This window comes from Vombatus ursinus, unplaced genomic scaffold (assembly GCF_900497805.2).
Source record: "Vombatus ursinus unplaced genomic scaffold, bare-nosed wombat genome assembly UNPS02014801.1, whole genome shotgun sequence".
Taxonomy (NCBI): Eukaryota; Metazoa; Chordata; class Mammalia; order Diprotodontia; family Vombatidae; genus Vombatus; species Vombatus ursinus.
In genome coordinates this window covers 12,954,395-12,974,668 of record NW_020954579.1, presented here as the reverse complement: position 1 = coordinate 12,974,668, position 20,274 = coordinate 12,954,395, and the positions used below count along the sequence as shown (strand labels likewise).

The 20,274-nt window shown below is 43.3% G+C and overlaps 1 protein-coding gene and 1 long non-coding RNA gene across 4 annotated transcripts in view; one reads left to right on the top strand and one right to left on the bottom strand.

Moving 5' to 3' along the window:
• CD79B (CD79b molecule) overlaps positions 1-8,844 on the top strand; it is a 9,570-nt gene extending 726 nt beyond the window's left edge. The window contains exons 2-6 of one of the 2 annotated variants that reach the window (XM_027872889.1): positions 2,010-2,066; positions 6,009-6,320; positions 7,214-7,332; positions 7,958-7,999; positions 8,112-8,844. In XM_027872889.1, coding sequence (XP_027728690.1) covers positions 2,010-2,066; positions 6,009-6,320; positions 7,214-7,332; positions 7,958-7,999; positions 8,112-8,210 — 629 coding nt within the window. In that variant the 3' untranslated portion in view covers positions 8,211-8,844. Of the gene's footprint in view, positions 1-2,006; positions 2,067-6,008; positions 6,321-7,213; positions 7,333-7,957; positions 8,000-8,111 lie in introns of both variants that reach the window. The other variant, XM_027872888.1, reaches the window with a different exon arrangement.
• The window catches only part of LOC114050864, a 59,865-nt gene that overhangs the window by 5,705 nt on the left and 33,886 nt on the right, over positions 1-20,274 (bottom strand). Inside the window, exon 1 of one of the 2 annotated variants that reach the window (XR_003570092.1) lies at positions 9,476-10,725. The exons of the other annotated variant lie outside the window; for it this stretch is intronic. This is a non-coding gene — a long non-coding RNA (uncharacterized LOC114050864). Of the gene's footprint in view, positions 1-9,475; positions 10,726-20,274 lie in introns of those variants that run through there. 2 annotated transcript variants of the gene reach the window in all.

Below are 20,274 nucleotides of genomic sequence, written 5' to 3'. Positions count from 1 at the left end.
CTCTCTCTCTCTCTCTCTCTCTCTCTCTCTCTCTCTCTCTCTCTCTCGTTCTGTATTCTTGTCTCTCAGGCCGTCTATGTCTTTATCACTCACGTTTTCTGGATCCATTCCTGCATCTGGGTAGAACTTTTATAGTTCATGAATCAATCAACAAGCATTTACTAAGTTATGTGCCAGGCTCTGAGCTGAGGGCTAGAAACACGCAGAAAAAGCAAAGTAAGTCCTGCTTTCAAAGAGTTTACATTCTAATGGGGGACATAACACATACATAAATTGGTATTATATAAGAGACGTAGAGAGAAGAGACAAGGTAACAAGAGAGAAAGGCAGTAACAGCTGGGAGGATGGCAAAGACCTCCTGAAGAAGGTGCATTTATGTTGGAGTGTGAAAGCAGTGACTAGGATTGTAAGAGGCAGAATAAGGAGGAAAGGCATTCATATACTGTAGGCATATATATATATATTGTAAAGTATATAGAAGAGAATAATTTGTAATAGGAATAGAAATATAGGAAAGGGCCATATTCTGAAGAACTTTAGATGCCAAACAGTTTATATTTGATCCTAGAGATATTTAGGAGCCATTGGAGTTTATACTAAGTAGGGGCATGACCCGGTCAACCCCGGGCTATAGGAAAATCCCTTGGGCAGCTGGGTAGAGGATGGGTTGGAGTAAGGAGACTTGACTCGGAGAGACCAGTTAGGAGACTTATTACAATAATCCAAGGGAGAAGTCATGAGGACCTAAATTAGGATGGTAGTTGTGTGAGTACAGATAAGGGGATATGGAAGAAGGGCATTTGGGGATATAAACAATAAGATTCGGCAACAGATTGGGAGAGAGTGAATGCGAGAAGTGGAGGATGATGTCTAGGATGTGTACCTTGGTAACTAGAAGTATAATGGTTCCCTTGAAAGAAATATGGAAGTTCAGAAGAGAGAAGGGTTTGTGGGAGAAAGATAATGAATGCGTTTTTGGACACGTCAAGTTTGAGTTTGCCTATGGGACAACCAGTTTGAAATGTCCAGTTGGCAACTGGTGATGAAGGACTGGAGCTTAAGAGAGAGACTAGAGAGACCAGGGGATTCTCGGATCTGATGCCTGAAGCTGGAGCCCTATGTAGGGTGGAGAGAGAAAAGTGAGAAAGATGTAAATTTTGGCTCAGAGGTAATGTAGAGTCTGCTGAATGAAGAAGGAACGCCTTCATGAAGAAGGAAGTAGAATGTAGATCCCCTCCTCTGCTGTGTGTGTTGCTTAAAAAAAAAAAATGGCATCTCTGGACTTCAGTTTCCTCTTTTGTAAAAACAGTTGACTTGGATTAGATAATCTCTAAAATCCTCTCTAGTTCTAAGGTCTGACAGTCTGAAATTCAGTGTTTTAAGTGTTCAGTGTTTCAGTGTTCTTTCAGCCCTGGCGTTCTATGATTTAAGTGACTTCCTAGGACATACAGGTAATTATGGGACTAGAACCCAAGTCTCTCAATCCAGAGCTCTAACCATACTAGAGGCCAGGAGAGGACAGGGTAGAAAGAGGGTCAGGAATAAGGAAAGAGGGGAAAAGACTGCAGTGGAGTTGACTAAAGGGTGTAAGAGGGTTAAGAGATCGTATCAAAGAAAGAGGGACTAGATATGGGGACTTAAAGGTTTTGGAAGTAGGAGGGCCCACAGACACTCCTCTCCCCTACTCCTCATCTCCCTTTTCTCCCCATTCCTACCTTCTCTTTCTTTTCTTTTTCTCCTCCTTTCCCAGCACGCTTTCCTTCCCTTATCTCTCCCCATCTGTTAAACCTTAGCCAGGGAACGGTAGAAGAATCAGTTGACATGCTGGGGCATGGGAAGGCTATTGTGGGAAAGAAACAATCATGTCAATGTGAATGTCTAGGGCTCGGACAAACTAGAGAAGTCGGATGCCTCCTAGGCCACAGAGCCCTCCCTAGTGCCCCAAGGGCACCCTCTACTCTTCTCCTATCTGTCTGACTCTCTTCTCTCTGTCCTATGCTCCTCAGCAGGTGAGATGCTCCTGAAAGCCCAAACAATTGATCGTGGTGCTATCCAGCCTCCTAGAGGTTAGTGGTTCTGTTCCCTCTGAGTCATTGAGGGAGGGGTAGTAAAGGGGCTGGGGGTGGGGGAGGGAGAGATACCTTCAGTATACCTAGTTTGAAAGACTCTAAGGGAAAGGGAAGGGGGAGGGGGAGGCCTGACCTATTGCTGTATCTGCTTTTCCTTGGCCTTCCTGATGACCGAATCTCTCTCCACATTTGTGTCTCCATGGTCTTCTGACCAAGTCTTATCTAAGTCTTCACAGTCTCTCCCATGTCATCATTCATCACCAATAACAATTGGCCTTTCCCGAGAGCAAGCAATGGTCAGGACCATTCTAGGTGCAAAGGGGTATATAACCTTAAATCCAACAAGCATTTATTGTATACCTACTATGTACCAGGCACTTGGAAATAAAAAGACAAAAATGAAAAACAGTTCTTGCCTTCAAAGACCTTTCCATAGAAAGAGGTAGAGGTGTGGGCTCTGACCTCAAAGGGATTGTTATCTAGCTGCAGAGACAGGGCACACATGGAAAAGTAACCAACAGTACAGAGATTTGTGTGCCACAGAAGAAGGGTCATTGTGGGCCCAGGGGGTCAGGTAAGGATTAACAGAGAAGCTGAGTAGGGCCTTAGGCAAACGGAGAGGAGAGAGAACAACCTGAGCAAAGATACAGAGGCACAAAGACGTAGAATAGGTGGTGTCCAGTAACACAAAGGGGAGTGGTGGGAGATAAAAACTGCAAAGGTAGATTTGAATCAGATCATGGAGGGCCTCGAACGGCAGATTATGGAGTCTGGACTTTGGGGAGACAAGAGAGAGCCATTTCAAGCCTTTGGCATTTGAGGGGCAGGTTTATTAGCCTCACTGGTTCATAGCATTTTTCCTTAAAAGAAAGGAAGAGTTGATCATTTTCTCTTAATCATTTAAATGCTTGCATCTGCCAGCAAATGCCTCTCCATAGAGCATTTGCAAATGTTAAAGTACTATAACAAAAGCTAGCTATTGTTATTAAATCAATATCCATGCTGGGAAGGAGAAATGAGAGAAGGCTCATACACAAAACTTAAGCACATATATGAAATTTATTAAAGGACATTCCTAACTGCAGGAGTTTTTAACCTGGGGTCCACAAACTTTTTTTTAATATTTGGGTAACTATGTCAATATAATTGATTCTTATGTGTTTTATTTTGTTCATTTAAAACATTATTATGAGAAGGGGTCAATTGATTTCACCAGATTGTCAAAGGGGTCCATGACTTGAAAAAGGTTAAAAAATCCTTGCTTTTCAGCCAACTGAGGCATTGGGAGGTCTGGAGGGAGGGGCTGTTATAAATCTCCAAGTCATTTTGTTGTTCAGTAGTTTCAGCCATGTTTGACTCTCTGTGACCCTATTTGGAATTTTCTTGGCAAAGATACTGAAGTGGTTTGCCATTTCCCTCTCCAGCTCATTTTATAGATAAGGAAACTGAGGCAAATAGGGTAAAGTGACTTGCCCAGGATCACATAGTAAGTGTCTGAGGCCAGAGTTGAACTCAGGAAGATGAGTCTTGCTGACTCCAGGCGAGCTCTATTCACTGCATCGCCGCCTAGCTGCCCACCTCCAAGTCATTATCCGGTACTATTCATGGAGGGGGAAGGCAGTAGGCCACTCCAAAGAAAGCTTCCTAATTTTACCCTTTTGTACAGGAAAAGTTTCACCCTTGACATGTGTTAAAGATGCCCCCTCATTTATTCTCAGTTCCTAGGGGTTCTGGGTAGTGATTGGTTGGGAAGCAAAGGCTTTATCTATTACTTCCATACCCAAATCTAATTTTTGGAATCTTTGAGTATTGTGATCATCGGTTGAAGGGCAAAAGAGAAAATAAAGAATGTGAGCTCTTTAAGGGAAGGGATTAATTAATTCTCTGTATTAGTATCTCCACTTCTGTAAGAAGCCTTTCCTGATAGGGCTTTTTCTCCAAGATTATCACCAATTTATCCTGTATAGACATTATCTGCACAAAGTTTTTTGTGTGTTACCTTTCTTTTTAGACTGTAAGCTCCTTGAGAGCAGAACTGGGGTGAGTGTTTTGCTTGTTTGGTTTGGGTTTTTTTAGTCCTACCTTTCTATCTCCACACTTTGCACAGTGCCTGGCACATAGTAGACATTTAAGAAGTGGCTGGGGATCGATTAACTCACCCTTAAGACTGGCTTTGGACCAGTTCTCATAGAACTAGGGAACTTGGTTCTCATGGCCTTGACTGAACTCTTAGAAACTCTCACCTGCTCAGGTGTCATACAAAGAACACAGGGATTAAAGTTTATACATGGACTGTTATTATTTTATTTAATTAATTAATTAAATTATTTATTATTATTTAACTCCTAACTCTTCTGAGTCAGTCAACCCAGACTCTAAAGCAGAGGTTCTTAACCACTTTTGTGTCATGGACCCATTTGACAATCTACTGTAGTCTATAGATCCCTTCTCAGAATCATGTATGAAATGCCTAAAATAAAACATTTAGAATTACAAAGGAAACCAATTGTGTTGAAATACAGTTATCAAAATATTTTTAAAAACAAGTTCATGAACCACAGGTTAAGAACTTAATATTCAGTCAGGATCTTTTTTTCCCTTCTATTTTATTTTATTTTATTATTCAATCGACAAACATTTATTTTCTCTCTCTCTCATTTCCTCCCCTCCCTCCAATTTAAAAGAAAAAAAAAAGAAAATCCTTGACACAAATATACACAGTCAAGCAAAACAAATTCCCGCATGCCCAAGTCCAAAAATGGATGCTCCGTCTCCAGCCCTTATTGAGCAGAAGAGGGCTAGTGTATTTCACCGCAGGTGCTCTAGAGATGTGGGCATGTACAACATTGATGATAGTTCTTGAGTCTTTTGAGTTGTTTTGTCTTTACAAGGTTGTTGTTTTCATATAAATTGATCTCTTGTTCCACTTATTTCACTCTACATCAGTTTTCCAGGCTTCTCTAAATCTGTCCCCTTCATCATTTCTTACAGCATGATATTATTCCATTACATTCATATACCATACTCGTTTGGCCATTTTTCCCTCACTTTGTTTCCAATTATTTGCTAACCAGGATTTTTTTTTGTTTAATGCTTATATATGAAGGTATCTTGCATTTATGAGACGAATCAGCCAACAATTATCAGAGGGCTAGAATAACAGCAGAGGCGTGCCATAATTAGAATCTAATAATAATAATAGTAGCAGATTACTGTAATTTAAGGTTTATAAAGTGCTTTACTTTCAAAAAACCCAGTATGGGCATTTTATTATCCCCATTTCATAGATGAAAAAACTGAGTCTCAGAGAAATTATTTGCCCATTATCACACAGCTAGTAACTATCTAAGACAGTGTTTAGGAAGATTAAGGGTAGATTGGAGAAGAATGTGACTTTCAAGAGGAAGAACCCCTTAATTAGGAATCCTGTTACTATAGTCCAAACAATAGATGTTGAAGGAATAGCGGGGGGTAGTAGCAGTGGGGATGAAGAGGAAAGGACCCACGCAGGAAATATAACAAAGGTACATGGGTCTGCTGATCATGTCATAAATATATGGCCCCTCAGTATATGAACTACTGTACAAAAGGTCCTGAGTGAATATTAATCTATTCATTGTACCTTTACCATGCTTTAGATTCTAGAGACTGGTTCAGTACTTGGTGACCAATGAGCAGAACAGCAATGTGTCCATAGGGTTTCTCCCTTTCTTTATGTCTCAGTCACGTCCTCCCCCCCTCCCCCGCCATCTCATATCTCCAGGGTGTCTCCATGCCTCTCCCCATACTTCAGACCATTCCTTGTGAAAAGGGGGACAGTATGAGGATGAGTGTAACATTAGACTGGCCCCTGGATCTGTAGAGCTGAAGTTTAAGAAGTTTAGGCCCTTAGGGTTTTGGGGACTAGAGAAACCTGGGTTCTGATCTTGACTTTCACAGAGAATTCATGCGGCAAGAAGCTCTGGCAACATCCACGTTTCGTGGCCAAAAAGAGGGACAGACGCTTTGAAGTAACCTGCCACATAAACTCTTCGGTCAAGGTGATTTGGTTGCTGAAGCAGGAGTCAGATGCCAACATGCAGGTCCTACCACACGATAGTGAACGGCTACAACAGTTGGTGAATGACACCATCGCCACTCTCATCATCCCAAAGATACAATTTGAGGACAATGGCATCTATTACTGCGAACAAGTGTGTCAGAACAGTGGTAATGCCTCCCGGGGCTGTGGCACTGAGCTCCGTGTCATGGGTAAGTTCGGGGATAATCCCGGGTGAGGAGCATTCTTATCTTCCCTTTGTACAACCCTCTAGACAGGTCCCTGTCTACCGCCACCACCCATGAGAAAAGAATGCTAGGCTCTCCTGGGGCAGGTGGGATGGAACGTGTGAAGACGGTTCTGGGAACTTGTCACTGGTAACTTATCCACTGTCAGCTCTCTCTGCCACCATAGGGTTGGCCTTGCATTTGCACTAAGCCATTGACTGACCTGATCTCTCACGTTCCTAACAATACACACATTTGGAGATGTTTAGCTAGAGTGAGTGTGGGAGGCCGTTTCTGACCCAAAACCAAGTGAAGTTGACTGGTTCAAGTGGGAGTTAACGGTCTACCTAGTTAACCTAGACTCAATTAATAAGAAAAGCTAGTATGAATATAATGTTTTGAGGTTTACAAAGTGCTTTGGGAATCACAGTTTTAAAGCTGGGAAGAAACTTTAAAGGCCAACACCTTCATTTTATGAGTAAGGAAACTGAGGCACATCAAAGTTAAATAACTTACTCACATACAGCTAGCAAGCATCTGAGGCAAGATTCATTTGATCCTCACAACAACTCTGTGAAATAAGTGATTATGATCCCCATTTTGCACAGGAGGAAAATGAGACATACAGAGGTTAAGTGACTTGCCCAGGGTCTCACAGCAAGTAATTCAGACTCAGATATTCTTAACTCCCAGCCTAGCTCTTTGTCTACTTTACCACCTAAGAGCTGGCTACTGATAAAAGGGAGGGGACCCTCAGAAACAGTAAAGCAGAGGACACAGGGAGAGCTGTTAACAGACTGCCATTGCTGTCCCTAAAGAGTTGAGCTCTGTGACACCCTCTTCCTCTCAGTACCTCATCACATCGTCTCTCACCAAAGGGTACAGCACCGTGGCCCAGCTGAAGCGGAGGAACACCCTGAAAGATGCCATCATTATGATCCAGACCTTACTCATCATTGTCTTCATCACTGTCCCTATTTTCTTGCTGTTAGATAAGGTGACTGAGGGATGAGAGGGGGAAGGGGGAAGGGGATGGGAAAGAGGAAGTGAACAAGGCAGAGGAGACCCTCCTGGACCACACTGGCCTGAAGCAGCAGTGTGAGAGGCAGCATCTTGTATTGCTTTTCCCCTCCGCACCCCTCCCCCAACTGCTGACACCCTGGCCCAGCCCCATCCTCACTTACCTCTCCCTCCTCTATCCCCATTCCCATTCTTACCTCCACCTCCCTTTCCCTCGATCCCATTGTCAGGCCCGTCTGTCCCTCCCCCTCATCTAGTTTATCCCCAGGTCCATCTGTCCCTCTTCCCTAGCATTCCCATCTGAACAGCCATCTCTCTCTCATCCACTACCATTCTGGACCCACCTCTCCCTCACCTATTTCATCCTCAGACCCTTCTGTCCCTCACCCAACTTTCATCCTGAATTTCCATCCCCTCTTCCCATCCTCAGGCACATATCCTTCTCATCTACCCCCATCTTAAGACCCACCTGTCTCTCCCCACTGCCATTCCTGTACCCAGCTCTTTCCCCCTTCCTCTACATGTAAAGCCCGAGGTCAGAAAATAGTGGTGAGGGGAGAGAGATGAGCCCAGATTAACCTTCTCTTCCTTCTCTTTGTCAGGATGACAGCAAGGTGGCGCTAGAGGATGACCACACCTATGAGGTATGGAAGTGAGGCAGTTTGCTAGAGTGATGGTAATGGCCCTAGTCAGTGGGTGTGGACCATACTACTACAGGACCCGGCCCTGATCTTGTTTGCTTCTTGACATCCATAGGGTCTGGAAATTGACCAGACGGCCACCTATGAGGACATTGTGACACTTCGGACGGGAGAAGTAAAATGGTCAGTGGGTGAGCATCCGGGCCAGGAGTGAAGGGTTCCCCGACCTGGAGATCCTTCCTATGCTCCCCATCCCTCCACCAACCTCCTGGAGGCAGCTCAGCCAGCAAATCAGCTTCATGGACCTGCTCTGGTTTCCAACCTGTTGCTCCTTTCTCCTCTGCCCATAACTGTCCTGCCTCCAGGCTTACTGGTCCAGCTCCGCCTTCCTACCTCCAATCCCTCGAGACTCACAACCATCTCCAGAGGGATGTAGGCCTGCCCAGGTTAGGGGAAGTTGTCTCTCTGAGGCTCTTTGAAATTGGCCTTGTCCAGAATGGCGGGGGGATGGGGGGAGAAGGACGTAGAGTGGAGGGAGACTCAGACTTAGTGGGGAGAGGGGAAGTAAGACAAAAGAAAACAGATTTGGAGTCTGGTGGAGAAAAAGGGGAAAGAACCTGTAAATCTGACTCAGACTGACCTATGAGACCAGGCCGTACTTGGATCCCTACAGCATCGCAAACAAGGATCACAATAGACTCTGAACACTTGCCCTGCCAATTGACTCAATCCAAATTAGGGGTTATGGAAATACATCCCCTTCTCCCATCTCCCAGGATCCTGTTGGGCCCTTCCTGGTCTCCTATGCATAGCCCCTAATGTAATAAACTGTGTGTTTTGAGAAAGTACATGGCAACTTGTAGCATCTCATGGATGTGCCCACATACACACATCTCTCTCTCTCTCTGCTTGTGTACTTGTTTTTGCCTATGAGGGTCTGCTTGTACTTGCTGGAGTAAACTTACATCTGTAGCTATAGTGGCCAACAGCTGACCTTTTCTCCTGATCTCCCTACCTACTTCCCCAGTATGGCTCATTTAGTCCTTATACCTTTATGTTCTCCTTCTAGGCCCTGTCTGCCTTAGACCTCCACCACTTCCCTTTACATGTTCTCCCTTTCTTCCTCTCTGGCCCCAGTTTTAGCAAAAGAGGCCAGAACTTGGGCAGATCAATCATTGACAATCGTTCCCCTGCAGCAAGGCCAATCTGAACCATTTTCCAATCCATGTTCCTTTATTGAGTTCCTACAGAAGTAGCTCAAGGCACCTCCCAATTCACAAAGTAGGTCCACCAGAGACTGTGCATCTCTATCAACTAAATTCATAATTCACAAGTGCCCACCAGTATGTTCACCTTTAGTAATCAGCCACAGGGCACCATTAGTTCAAAATAAAAGTATTTAATGAAATAGCATTATAAGACCAGTTACACATATTTCCCCCATAAACTTAGGGCACCTTTTCCCATAATCAAGCATACCATCAATGGGCAGAGTGGACTTTCATGGAAGGGCATACATGTATGACCAGGACACATGTTTGGAGGAGTAATTCACACCTCTGACACCACAGAGTCTCTGATATCTTCTAGTGATGTCACACTCTGCTCAGTTGGGCCTGATCCCTGATGGTCTCTGATGGACATGCTGTTCCATTAGGTGCCAGACATGTTGTCCCTGTAAGATATTGACATAATCCATCTGCTATTCATAGCATACATACATACATACATATACATATATGGCTATGAAACTTCTCTTTTCTTCCACATCTGGCTTCAAGCTCAGAACCTTTGCTAAATTGCTACTCTTCCTCATGAAAAGAAAAGGTCACTTCTTGTAACTCTCTTAAGAAAGAAACCCTCCTCAGTCAAAGGATAAGTAAAAGGCCTGGGGCTGGTGGGTGGAGAAACCCTTCTGGCTTTGTAGAGTGGCCTATCTGTTCCTTTCCAGAATTTTGGATAGAAAACATTTCATCTTCACCAGAGATTCTTTGCCTCAGATGCCAAGCTCTGTTGTTGTAGAATACTCCAAGTTTGTTAATGTATGGAGTAATGTTACTGTACTTAATCTTTTCTTTGGACTAGATTTCCATGGGCAGTTTAACTCTAGGTCATGGTGAGCAATCCATATACCTCCTGATTTTAATCTCTGATTCTAATATCTATACCTGGTCATTATCTATGTAAATCTATTCACCTAAAAGCTAGTATATAGTTCTGCAGTTTGGGGTTTCCCAGTTTTTTCAACTCCAAGCCCCCTTCCATCTTTTCCATTCTCCCACATAGATGAAGAGGCAGAGGAAGGCCATAAAGACAAAGTTAAGTTCAATGGGCAAGGCCATTTTCTCTTCTATTTGCCTAGCACTTTCTTAGCTTTTTGTAAAAACAACTTGCAGGAAAACCTAAAAAATCTTTGATCTCACTCTTAAACTAATGTGTGATGAGTGCTGGGATAGATGCTCTATGGTATATAGAAGAAAGAGAAGATATGGTGACTGCCCTCAAGGAGTTTATACTCTAGTTGGGAAAATTATACAATTCCCCACTTCTCCACCTATTTGAATCTTACCCATCTTTCAAGGCCCAACACAAATCCTACCCCTGACCATTCTAGCCTACTTTACCCTTCTTTTCCCTCAATTCCTACCACATGTAACAGTTTAAACCACACCATTTAGCATGGTACAGTGGAAAGAATATTGAATCTGGAGTCAGAGGCCATGGGTTCAAATCCTACCTCTAACACATACTATTTGTATGATGTTAGACCAGTCACTTAATCTCCTTGGTTTTAATTTCCTCATCTATAAATAAGTGGGTTAGAATAAATAGTTTCTGAGGTCTCCTCCATATCTTGACCTGTGATCTTATGTGTACCAGCTCCCTGAGTCTTTTCAGTTGTTTCACAGGAATTCCCTTCATCTCTCCACCTAGACAGAAAGCTCATTAGGGGCAAAGACTGTAGGCAGTACCTCTCTGTATGTCTCCCCCACAAGAGGCTAGCATATAGGACTGGGCACACAATAGGTACACAAGGTACACTACTAGCTACACAAGAAAGATATGTTGAGTTCTCAGACCACTCCCACAATGGAAAGACCACAGAGTCAAGTAGGCTCAAAACCTGAGAATGTAATAGGGGGAAAATGTTGGATCTGGAGTCAGATGCACTGGGTTCAAATTCTGCATCTTCCTTCCACTTCTTACATATGTGATCCTGGACAAGTCCATTTATCTCTCTAGGCCTCAGTTTCCTCATCTGTAAAATGAAAGAGTTAGACTAGAATATCCACTAAGGTCCCTTCCAGGTGCAAATCCACGATCCAAATTGATGTCCTACAAATGGGAATCTATGAATGTCAATGAGATGCAACAAAGAGGAATATTGTAGCTGGGGCTTCCTAGTGGAAGCTTTGAGCCTGATTCTTTTTTTGGGGGGGGGGCAGGCAATCAGGGTTAAGTGACTTGCTCAGGGTCACACAGCTAGTTAATGTCTCGGGTCCTCCTGACTCTAGGACCCGTGATCTGTCCACTGAGCCACTTAGAGTCTGATTCTGAAGGAGAGATGAGATAAAATTTGGATATAGGGTACAGGGGCTTGGGGATGGAGTATGGGAAGTCTTGAGAACTCCCAGCCCAAGGAGTCAGGCAGACAAACCAAGATGGACATACTGTGGATTCGTTTTAAGGGTCTGGTTTCTGGTTTGGCTTTGCTAGCTTAAGGACGGAGTGATTTTGTCCAAGGAAGATCCTGAGCCTCTGGCCGCTGCCCCGCCATCTCCTCAAACGCTTCGGGTTGCCAAAGGGAACTACCTTCTTTAGAACTTTGTCTCCACTGAGCTGAAGCCTGGCCTTTCCTGCTACTTTGCATAGCACAGCTAAATCTGGCCTCCACCCTCCACCCTGGGACACGGAGCAGCGGGCAGAGGGAAGTCCTTGTGGGACAAGGCTTGCTATGAACTCCTCTCCTCACTCTCCCCGGCACATAGTAGGCACTTAAAAATACTTTTTGACTGTTTGACTGATTGAAGCTAAGGTGTTGGTTTAGATGAACTCTTGAGTTCCCTTCTGGTGCTAAGATCAATGATATGGAGGAGGAAAAGGAAGAATTTTAGGGTAAAGTTTTTTACCTTTTCAAATATTTCTTTATTTTGGGACTCAGCAACTATACCTCCCCATCATTCACAAATGTTAAAGACTTTTCCAAAACCTCAAGGATTTGTGATTTCATCACTGTAGATATTCCTTCCACTGCTGCTAACTACAGCCCCTCTACAACTTAGTAGATGGTCTTCAGGAGTCACTGTTGTCGAAAAATTCATCCCCCTGTAGTCATGCTGGTGATGAATCTCTCCCAATTTAGTTGACTGGTCTTCAGAATACACACTGATCCATCACCAGGCTACTACCCAAAGGTTTTCCATCTTTTGGTAGGACCTACACAGACTCAGAGACCCCAGGCTCTCTTCTACTGTGGGATAAGGCACAGGAGGAATGTGGTGATGAATTTTCTTTACAATGGCATTATTACACAAACACTTCTCTTGGTTCTGCTCATGTCACTCTATCGGTTCATACAAGTTTTCCCCCGTCCCTTTCATCACTTCTTCTAGTATGATGGTATTCTGTTACATTCGTATGCCATAACTTGTTCAGCCATTCCCCCAAAAGAGGAGCAACCCTTAGTTTTTAGCCCTTTGCTAACACAAAAAGATATACTATTAATATTCTTTAATTTCATGCTATGAGGTCTTTTGGACTGTTTTCTTGTCTTTCTTTGTATCCTTAGAGCTTAACACAGTGCCTGGCACATTGAGGTACCTGTTAATTGCTACTTAGCTGATTTAGGTCCTTTTCATCCTTTTTAAAAATCTCTTTGGGGCACAGACCTAGTAGTAGTAGTAGTAGTAGTAACAGTAGTAGTAGTAGTAGTAGTAGTAGTAGTAGTAGTAGGAGTAGTAGGAGTAGTATGATTTTTCAAAACATCAAAATTAATTATTGTATAACTGTTAATGCATAAGACATCAACCAATCATAAATGCAAAACCTCTGTGTACTACATGACTTCTCCAAGGCTAGCCTCAAAGGCTAAGAGATGGTGCCACTGCACAGAATTTCCAAAAGTTCAAATCCCTAGTGCTTTCTCCTACCACCCTGCCACCCCTTCCAATTACAAACCCTGTAGATTTCCCCATAGACTTGGCACATGCTCCATTGCCCTCTGGGGGAGTCCAGCCCTGTCCCTCAGGGGCTGCCCCTCTAAGTACGGGCTACTTCCTACTCTACTCTCCCTTGACTTCCTGTCCTGCTACTGCAGGTGCTGCTGTTGCTACTGGTTCTGCTTATCTGATATTATTCTCTTTCTTTTTTTTTCTTTTCTCTCTTTTTTTTTTTTTGCAAAGTCTGAGGTTAGAAGAAAAAAAACCCAAAACAAAACATGCTACTATTGTTATAGTCAGTCACCTGTTATCAGCTTTTGTTGTTCAATCGTGTCCCCATTTGGGGGTTTCTTGGCAAAGATACTAGAGTGGTTCGCCATTTCGTTCTCCAGCTCATTTTACAGATGAGGAACCTGAGGCAAACAGAGGTTAAATGACTTGCCCAGAGTCCTACAGCTAATAAGTGTCTGAGGCCCCATTTGAACTCTGACTCCAGGTGTGGCGCTCTATCCATTAAATTGCATAGCTGCCCCTATCAACTTCAGTTTTATCCACCAGCAACTAAAGTACCTAGGTTTTCTTTAATTGTCTTCTTTTACCTGATGCCCTCTACCAACAGCTTTCCATCTACGAAAAGGTTATGTTTTAGCTTCTCTGGTTTTATACCTACCAAATCTGCTTTCTATAATTCTCTTCCTTAGAGCGTGAATTGGAGTGAGTTATCCAGCTTTCATTCAGGTCTCTTGCTGTTAACATACTAAAGTCCTGTTGTTTTTCTCAGTTGCCAGAAAAACCTTCCTTTCAGTTTCCTTGAGACACCCTGAATTTTGCTCAGTTCCACTGACTCCCTTTTTCTATTTTTGAAAAAAAAAATATTCCCCTACTATTTCCAAATCCCTGTGCCAGCATTGTGCTGATCCTCCTCTTCCTCATGCTATGGGAACTTGGACCCTGCTCCCTGCAACCCTGGGCTCTGATCAGTAAGCCTTTGCTTTATCTTGCCTAGAACCTAGGTCACCACATCCTTCCTGACCATTTCCAAACCAGGTTGCTGCGCCAGTAATCCACCCCCCACCCCAACCCCACTTCTTTCCAACTCTATATGTTGCCTTGCCTTATTAGAATGCAAACTTGAGGACAGGAGTTGTCTTGTTTGTTTATATTTGCATCTTCAAGGTTTAGCACAGTACCTGGGACATTGGTTGTTGCTGAGTCCTTTAAGTTACGTCTGACTCTTTGAGACCCCTCTTGGGATTTGCTTGGCAAAGATACTCAGCGTGGTTTGCCATTTCTTTCTCCAGCTCGTTTTACAGATGAGGAAACTGAGGCAAATGGGGTTAAGTGACTTGCCTCGAGTTACACAGCTAGTAAGTGTCTGAGGCTGGATTTGAACTCAGGAAAATGAGTCTTCCTGATCCCAAGCCAATTGCTCTATCCTCCTCACACCTAGCTGTGTACTTAGCACATGATAAGGACTTAATAAATAAATACTTTTTCAGTCATTCATTAAATTAGGGACTTAAGCAATTCTAGGGAATAAAGAAGCTATAAATATTAAGTGCAACCCCAGTCCCAAAGCTCATTGGTACGAGAATCTCTCCTCATTAGTGGAGAGCAATGGAGGGGCAGGAGGAGTTGGGGAGAGTGGGAGAGCTCCAGGTTCTTCAGGATTCTTCAAACTCTCAATCATTTTGGGCACTTCTGGCTTCCAGTTTCTAGAGAGAGAAGAAGTCAACTCCACTTCATGTTGCTGACAGAGAACACCGGATGAAGACATGATGGAGACTGCAGGCTTTCTCATGTCTTCCCAGAGTCTTTTCCTTTAGTAACCTAAAGAGAAGAATTGGCCTCGTCCATCTTCTCTCTCAAAGTTAGACAGAAGTGACCAACGTAGTGTTGTTGTTGATGATGGTGATGGTGGTGATGGTGGTGATGGTGGTGGTGGTGGTGGTGGTGGTGGTGTCAGTAATGATCTTTCATTCTGGAAGAGGACCAATGACATCACAAGGGTGACATCTTGACTTGCATTTGAACTGGATTTAATTAAGGCACTGGGAGTTTGAACAGTCCTGAACTCTCTGACTCCCACCAACTCCCTCCCCTTTCCTCCATCGATTTCCACCAATGAGGAGAGATTCTCATACCAAAGGGTTTTGGGACTGGGGTTACATAGCCTCTACTTACTTCAAGAGTTTTTAACCCAGGGTTTGATAAGTTGTGAATTTGAAAAAAAAAATTTTGATAACTCTATTTCAATATGATTGGTTTCCTTTGCAATCCTATGTATTTTACTTTATATATTTACATCATGATTTTGAGAAGTGGTCTGTGGGTTCCACCAGATTGCCAAAGGGGTCTGTGACACAAAAGAGGTTAAGATTCTTAGTGGGGCAGCTAGGTGGCTCAGTGGATAGAGCACTGGCCCTGAAGTCAGGAGGATCTGAGTTCAAATCCGGCCTCAGACCAAACATTTGACACTTACTAGCTGTGTGACCCTGGGCAAGTCACTTAACCCCAATTGCCTAAAAAAAATAAAATAAAATAAAATAAAAGACTCTTATTAACCCCTTTGCTCATGCACATACAGAAGCTTACAGAGGTGTGTAATCAGCATACCCAAATTACCTCATGCCACCTTTTTCTTGTTTGACATTATTTCATATACATTTTTCCTTGTATTGATCCATGTGACAATGTGTAGACTTGTCATGCTCAGCACTATATAGTGTTATACTGAGCTAACATATCATTTGTTTGGAGACAGAATAGTAGCTACTTCAGAGAAGGTTGAAGGACATAGCAGCTAGGTGGTACAGTCCTGGAGTGCTGAACTTGGAGTCAGGAAGACCTAATTTCAAATACTTTCTCAGACACTAGATGTGTGATCTTAGGCAAGTCACTCGCTCTGTGCCTCAGTTTCCTTACCTGTAAAATCAAGATGATAATAGCACCTACCTCCCAAGGTTGTCTGTGCCTTGGTTTTCTTATCTGTAACATTGAGATGATAATGGCACCTACCTCCCAAGATTGTTGCAAGGATCAAATTAGAAGATGCATGTGAACTGCTTTGCAAACTCTAAAGTGCTATAAAAATGCTAGCTCTTATTATAGGTGACACAGCATATAGCACTGGGCTTGGAGTCAGGAAGACCTGAGATCAAATCCTGCCTCAAACACTTACTCGCTGTGGCACCCCGAGAAAGCTACTTAACCTCTGTCTGCTTCAGTTTGCTCATCTGCAAGATGAGGATAATCACAGCACCTACCTTCCAGGGTTGTTATGAAAAGCAAATGAGACAGTAATTGCAAAGTGCTTAGCACAGTGCCTGGAACACAACAAAGTATTACATAAATGTTAGCTATTTATCACCATCATCATCATCATCATCATCATCATCTCTGATCTGGCTATTGTGGCTAAGAGTGAGTTGGGTCCAGTGCACATAGTTCTCTTTTCACAATGGAGAGATCCTGAGGCACTCATACTCATAGGATCATAGATTGAGAGCTAAAAGGGATCTTAGAGATGATCGAGTCCGACTGTATCATTTTACAGATGAGGAAACTGAGGCCCAGAGAGGTTGAGTGATTTTCCCAAGGTCACACGGCCGGTAAGCATCAAAGGCAGGATTTGAACCCGGGTCTTCCAGATTCTAAGTCTTGCACCCTGTTCACTGCACTACTTGGTTACCTCTACCACTGCCTAGTTCATCTCTACCACTAACTAGTTGTACGCCCTTAGGTAAGTCCTTTGCCTTCTTTATTCCTCTTTTTCCCCTTCTGTAAAATGAGAGGGTTAGATTAGATGCCCTCTAAGGTCTTTTCCAGCTCTCAGCTTAGGATCTATGAATTGCCAGATAGAAGACTATGAACCACTTCGTAGCTCTTGCTATAGGCTGCCAGACTGCTTCCCAAAATGATTGAACTAATTTATGGTGATATCAACAATGAAGCGTCCATTTTTTCCACAGTTCCACCAGCATTGCTTCCATGAACTTCTAAACTCGCAGAATTCTAGAGATGGAAAGATCTTTGGGGTTTAATGCAGTACAAATCCCTCATTTTACAGAGAAGGAAATTGAGGCACAGTGAAAGGAAGTGACTTGTCCAAGGTCGCATAGCTGGTTAACAGTCAGGACTAGAACCCAAGTATTCACTTTCCCAGTTTAGGATATTTTCCATCATAACACATTGCTACTTGCTTCGTACTAGTTCCTAAAATTGGTTAATATGTAGTTCATTGAGATCAGAAAGCAGTGGAATGATGTCTCTTCTTTTTTCAAATAGGTTAGAAGCCCCTTGAGGGTACAGACTATGTTTTATTCATCTTTGTAAATCCAGTGCCTGGTACATAGTAGGCATGTAATACACATTTATTCAATAGTCCATTGAGTCCATCAGATTGGGTCAGCCTCCATTTTAAATAGAGATTGATGTTAAAGAGGCCAAGGTCACAGGCTTTAGTTCTTTCTGAACTCTTTGTACTGACAGAGTGTGCTATGACCACAGATTGCTCCCTGGGCCTCAAGGATGGAAAGAACATGTCCAGAAAAGCCTCCAACTGTGCATGACCCCGAACCAAGTAGCTGGCAACGAGAGACAGTGTGTTATGGTGGAGAGAGCACTGTTCTTGGAGTCAGGAGGACCTGCGTTTCAGATCCTATTTCTGAAGTTAGATTATGATCCTAGGCACGTTATTTAACTTCTCTGGGCCTCAGTTTCCTCATCTGTCAAAATGAGCTGGCCTAGATGACCTTTAAGGTCCTATCCAGCTTTAATTCTATGATCTGCAAAGGAAGCTCAAATGAGTAGGCAGAAAGTGTTTGGACAAGCTTTGGTGCAGAAAAGTGTGAGGAAATGATTTTAGTGAAAATGCATCTAAATGAATTTAAAGGGTGATGAGCTCTGAGCTAGCTGTTATCATCCAAGAAAGAACCTTGAGAGTCCCTGTTGACTAGCAGCACGGTATCTAGGATTGTGCTAGGAGCCAACCTAGGGTCAGAGCCATTCCAGTCACTCAGAGTCAGAATTCTGGGAATTCTGGTGTCCAGGGCAAGTGCAGAATATGGAATTGGGGGGAGGGGGAATTGAGGAGAGAGAAACTTCAGGAAGAGAGCAAGCTGCCCAGGGAAGGAAGGGAGGGGCTGGGGATGAGTTCACCTAGAGTGTAGAAAGGTTTCAGGACCCCACCCCTAGCACCATAGGGCAAGGCACACCTGGCCCAGATTGATGCATGCCTATCTAGCCATCAACCTTGACCTTCATTTGGCCACAGATGGCTTTCTCGTACAATCTCTTTGGGGTCTGGTGCAATTGAGCCAGGGGTTGCTTGGACTATCCCCCATAGAGAACAACTTATGCCCCTACATCATAGCCTATGCCTACCAACAACCCAATCCCTGATATGACAGGAAGCAACAAGGGATGTGACAGATTGATGTATCACACTGGTGGGAAATAGGGATGGTAGGAAATACAGCAGCAGCAGTGACCTCCCTCAGCCCCAGGGTTCAGCAAGAACAATGAGTGGCGTAACTAAACCACAATGGGTGGAGCAAGAAGAACCAAGAAGCTTAGGGCTAGCGAAGAAATGGTGCCCTTCTAATTCGAGGTGCCCAGAGGCAAAGCCCGAGTTGGTCCCACCAATGGCTAGCTGTGTGACCATGCACAATCAATTTACCTCTCTGAGCCTCAGGTTTCTCATCTGTAAAATGGAGATAAAAACACTTGCGCTGCTTACTTCAAAGACTTGTTTCTTTATAAACCTTTAAGTACTGTTAAGTCCTGAAATAAATCAAAGCCATGAGTTGAAGAATAAAGAGTCTTAATTGAGAAAACAGGGAAGCATGGGGGATATCCCATGAGTGCAGAGCACAATGGATTTCCCAAACTAGAGACCCATGGAAATGTCTTTTATGCCCTTAGGAGGGAAAGGAGAGGAGGTAGCACATGAAATGGGGGGGGGGGCGTCATGAGATCCCCACCAACCCCGGCAATCTAAGCGAGGAGAACCACTTCATTCTGGCTGTTTTGCCCTTCGTGCCATGACTTCCAATGGAAGAGGGCAAGAACACCAAAGGCCTAGATCCAAATTGAGCCGGGTTTCCCAACAAGGCTAGATCTCAGGGACTTAAGGTCTGACTCAGCTCAACCTAAATGACACTATCTTGCTGGGAATGCTATTGACATTCTGACATTGCTAGGGTCATTTAGGGATTGGCAGGTGACATTATATTTGGTATTAACAATGTCTGTCCTTGTATTAACAATTTTCTGTCAGCACTATGGGAACATTTCCATAGCTCTCATTTAGTTACTACTAAATGCTATTTAATAGGGAGTATGGAAGATTTAGATTCTATTCCTGTCTCTGACATCTACTAGCTGTAGATCCTGGACAAATCATTTAACTTCTTGATACTCCAGGCAATTCTCTAAGACTCTAAATTACAGGAGATTTGTACCAGTATTAGGAGTTCTACACCTGGGTGAAATTACAGATGTGGACAAAAAAAAAAAACCCCAAACAATTATGAGCTCTCTCAGCTTATCTCCTGTCTCCACTGACTTCTCTACCATGTCCCAGCTGCTTTCTCACCCTGGAAGAGGCCTCTTGCCCTTTAGCTCTCTTCTCTGATTGGCAAGTACTTTTTCAATTCAATTCAATAAACATTTATTAAATGACTACTCTGTCCCAGGCACTGTGCTAAGCGCTGGGGATACAAATAATAAAAAGAAAGACAATCCCTGTCTTCAAGGAGCTTACAATCTAATGGGGGAAGACAGCACACAATAAGAAGCTGAACTATTTCCCAAAGAGATCAAATAAAAACGAAAAGGACATATATGTGCAAAAATATTTATAGCAGCTCTTTTTTGTGATGGCAAAGAACTGGAAATTGAAGAAATGCCCATCAATTGCGGAATGGCTGAAGAAGCTGTGGTATATGATTGGGATGGAATACTATTGTATTATAAGAAATAATAAGCAGTATGGTTTCAGAAAAACCTGGATAGAGTTTTATAAACTGATGCAAAGTGAAGTGAGCAGAGCCAGAAGAACATTATACACAGTAACAGCCATGTCGGACAATCGTCGACTGTGAATGACTTAGCTAT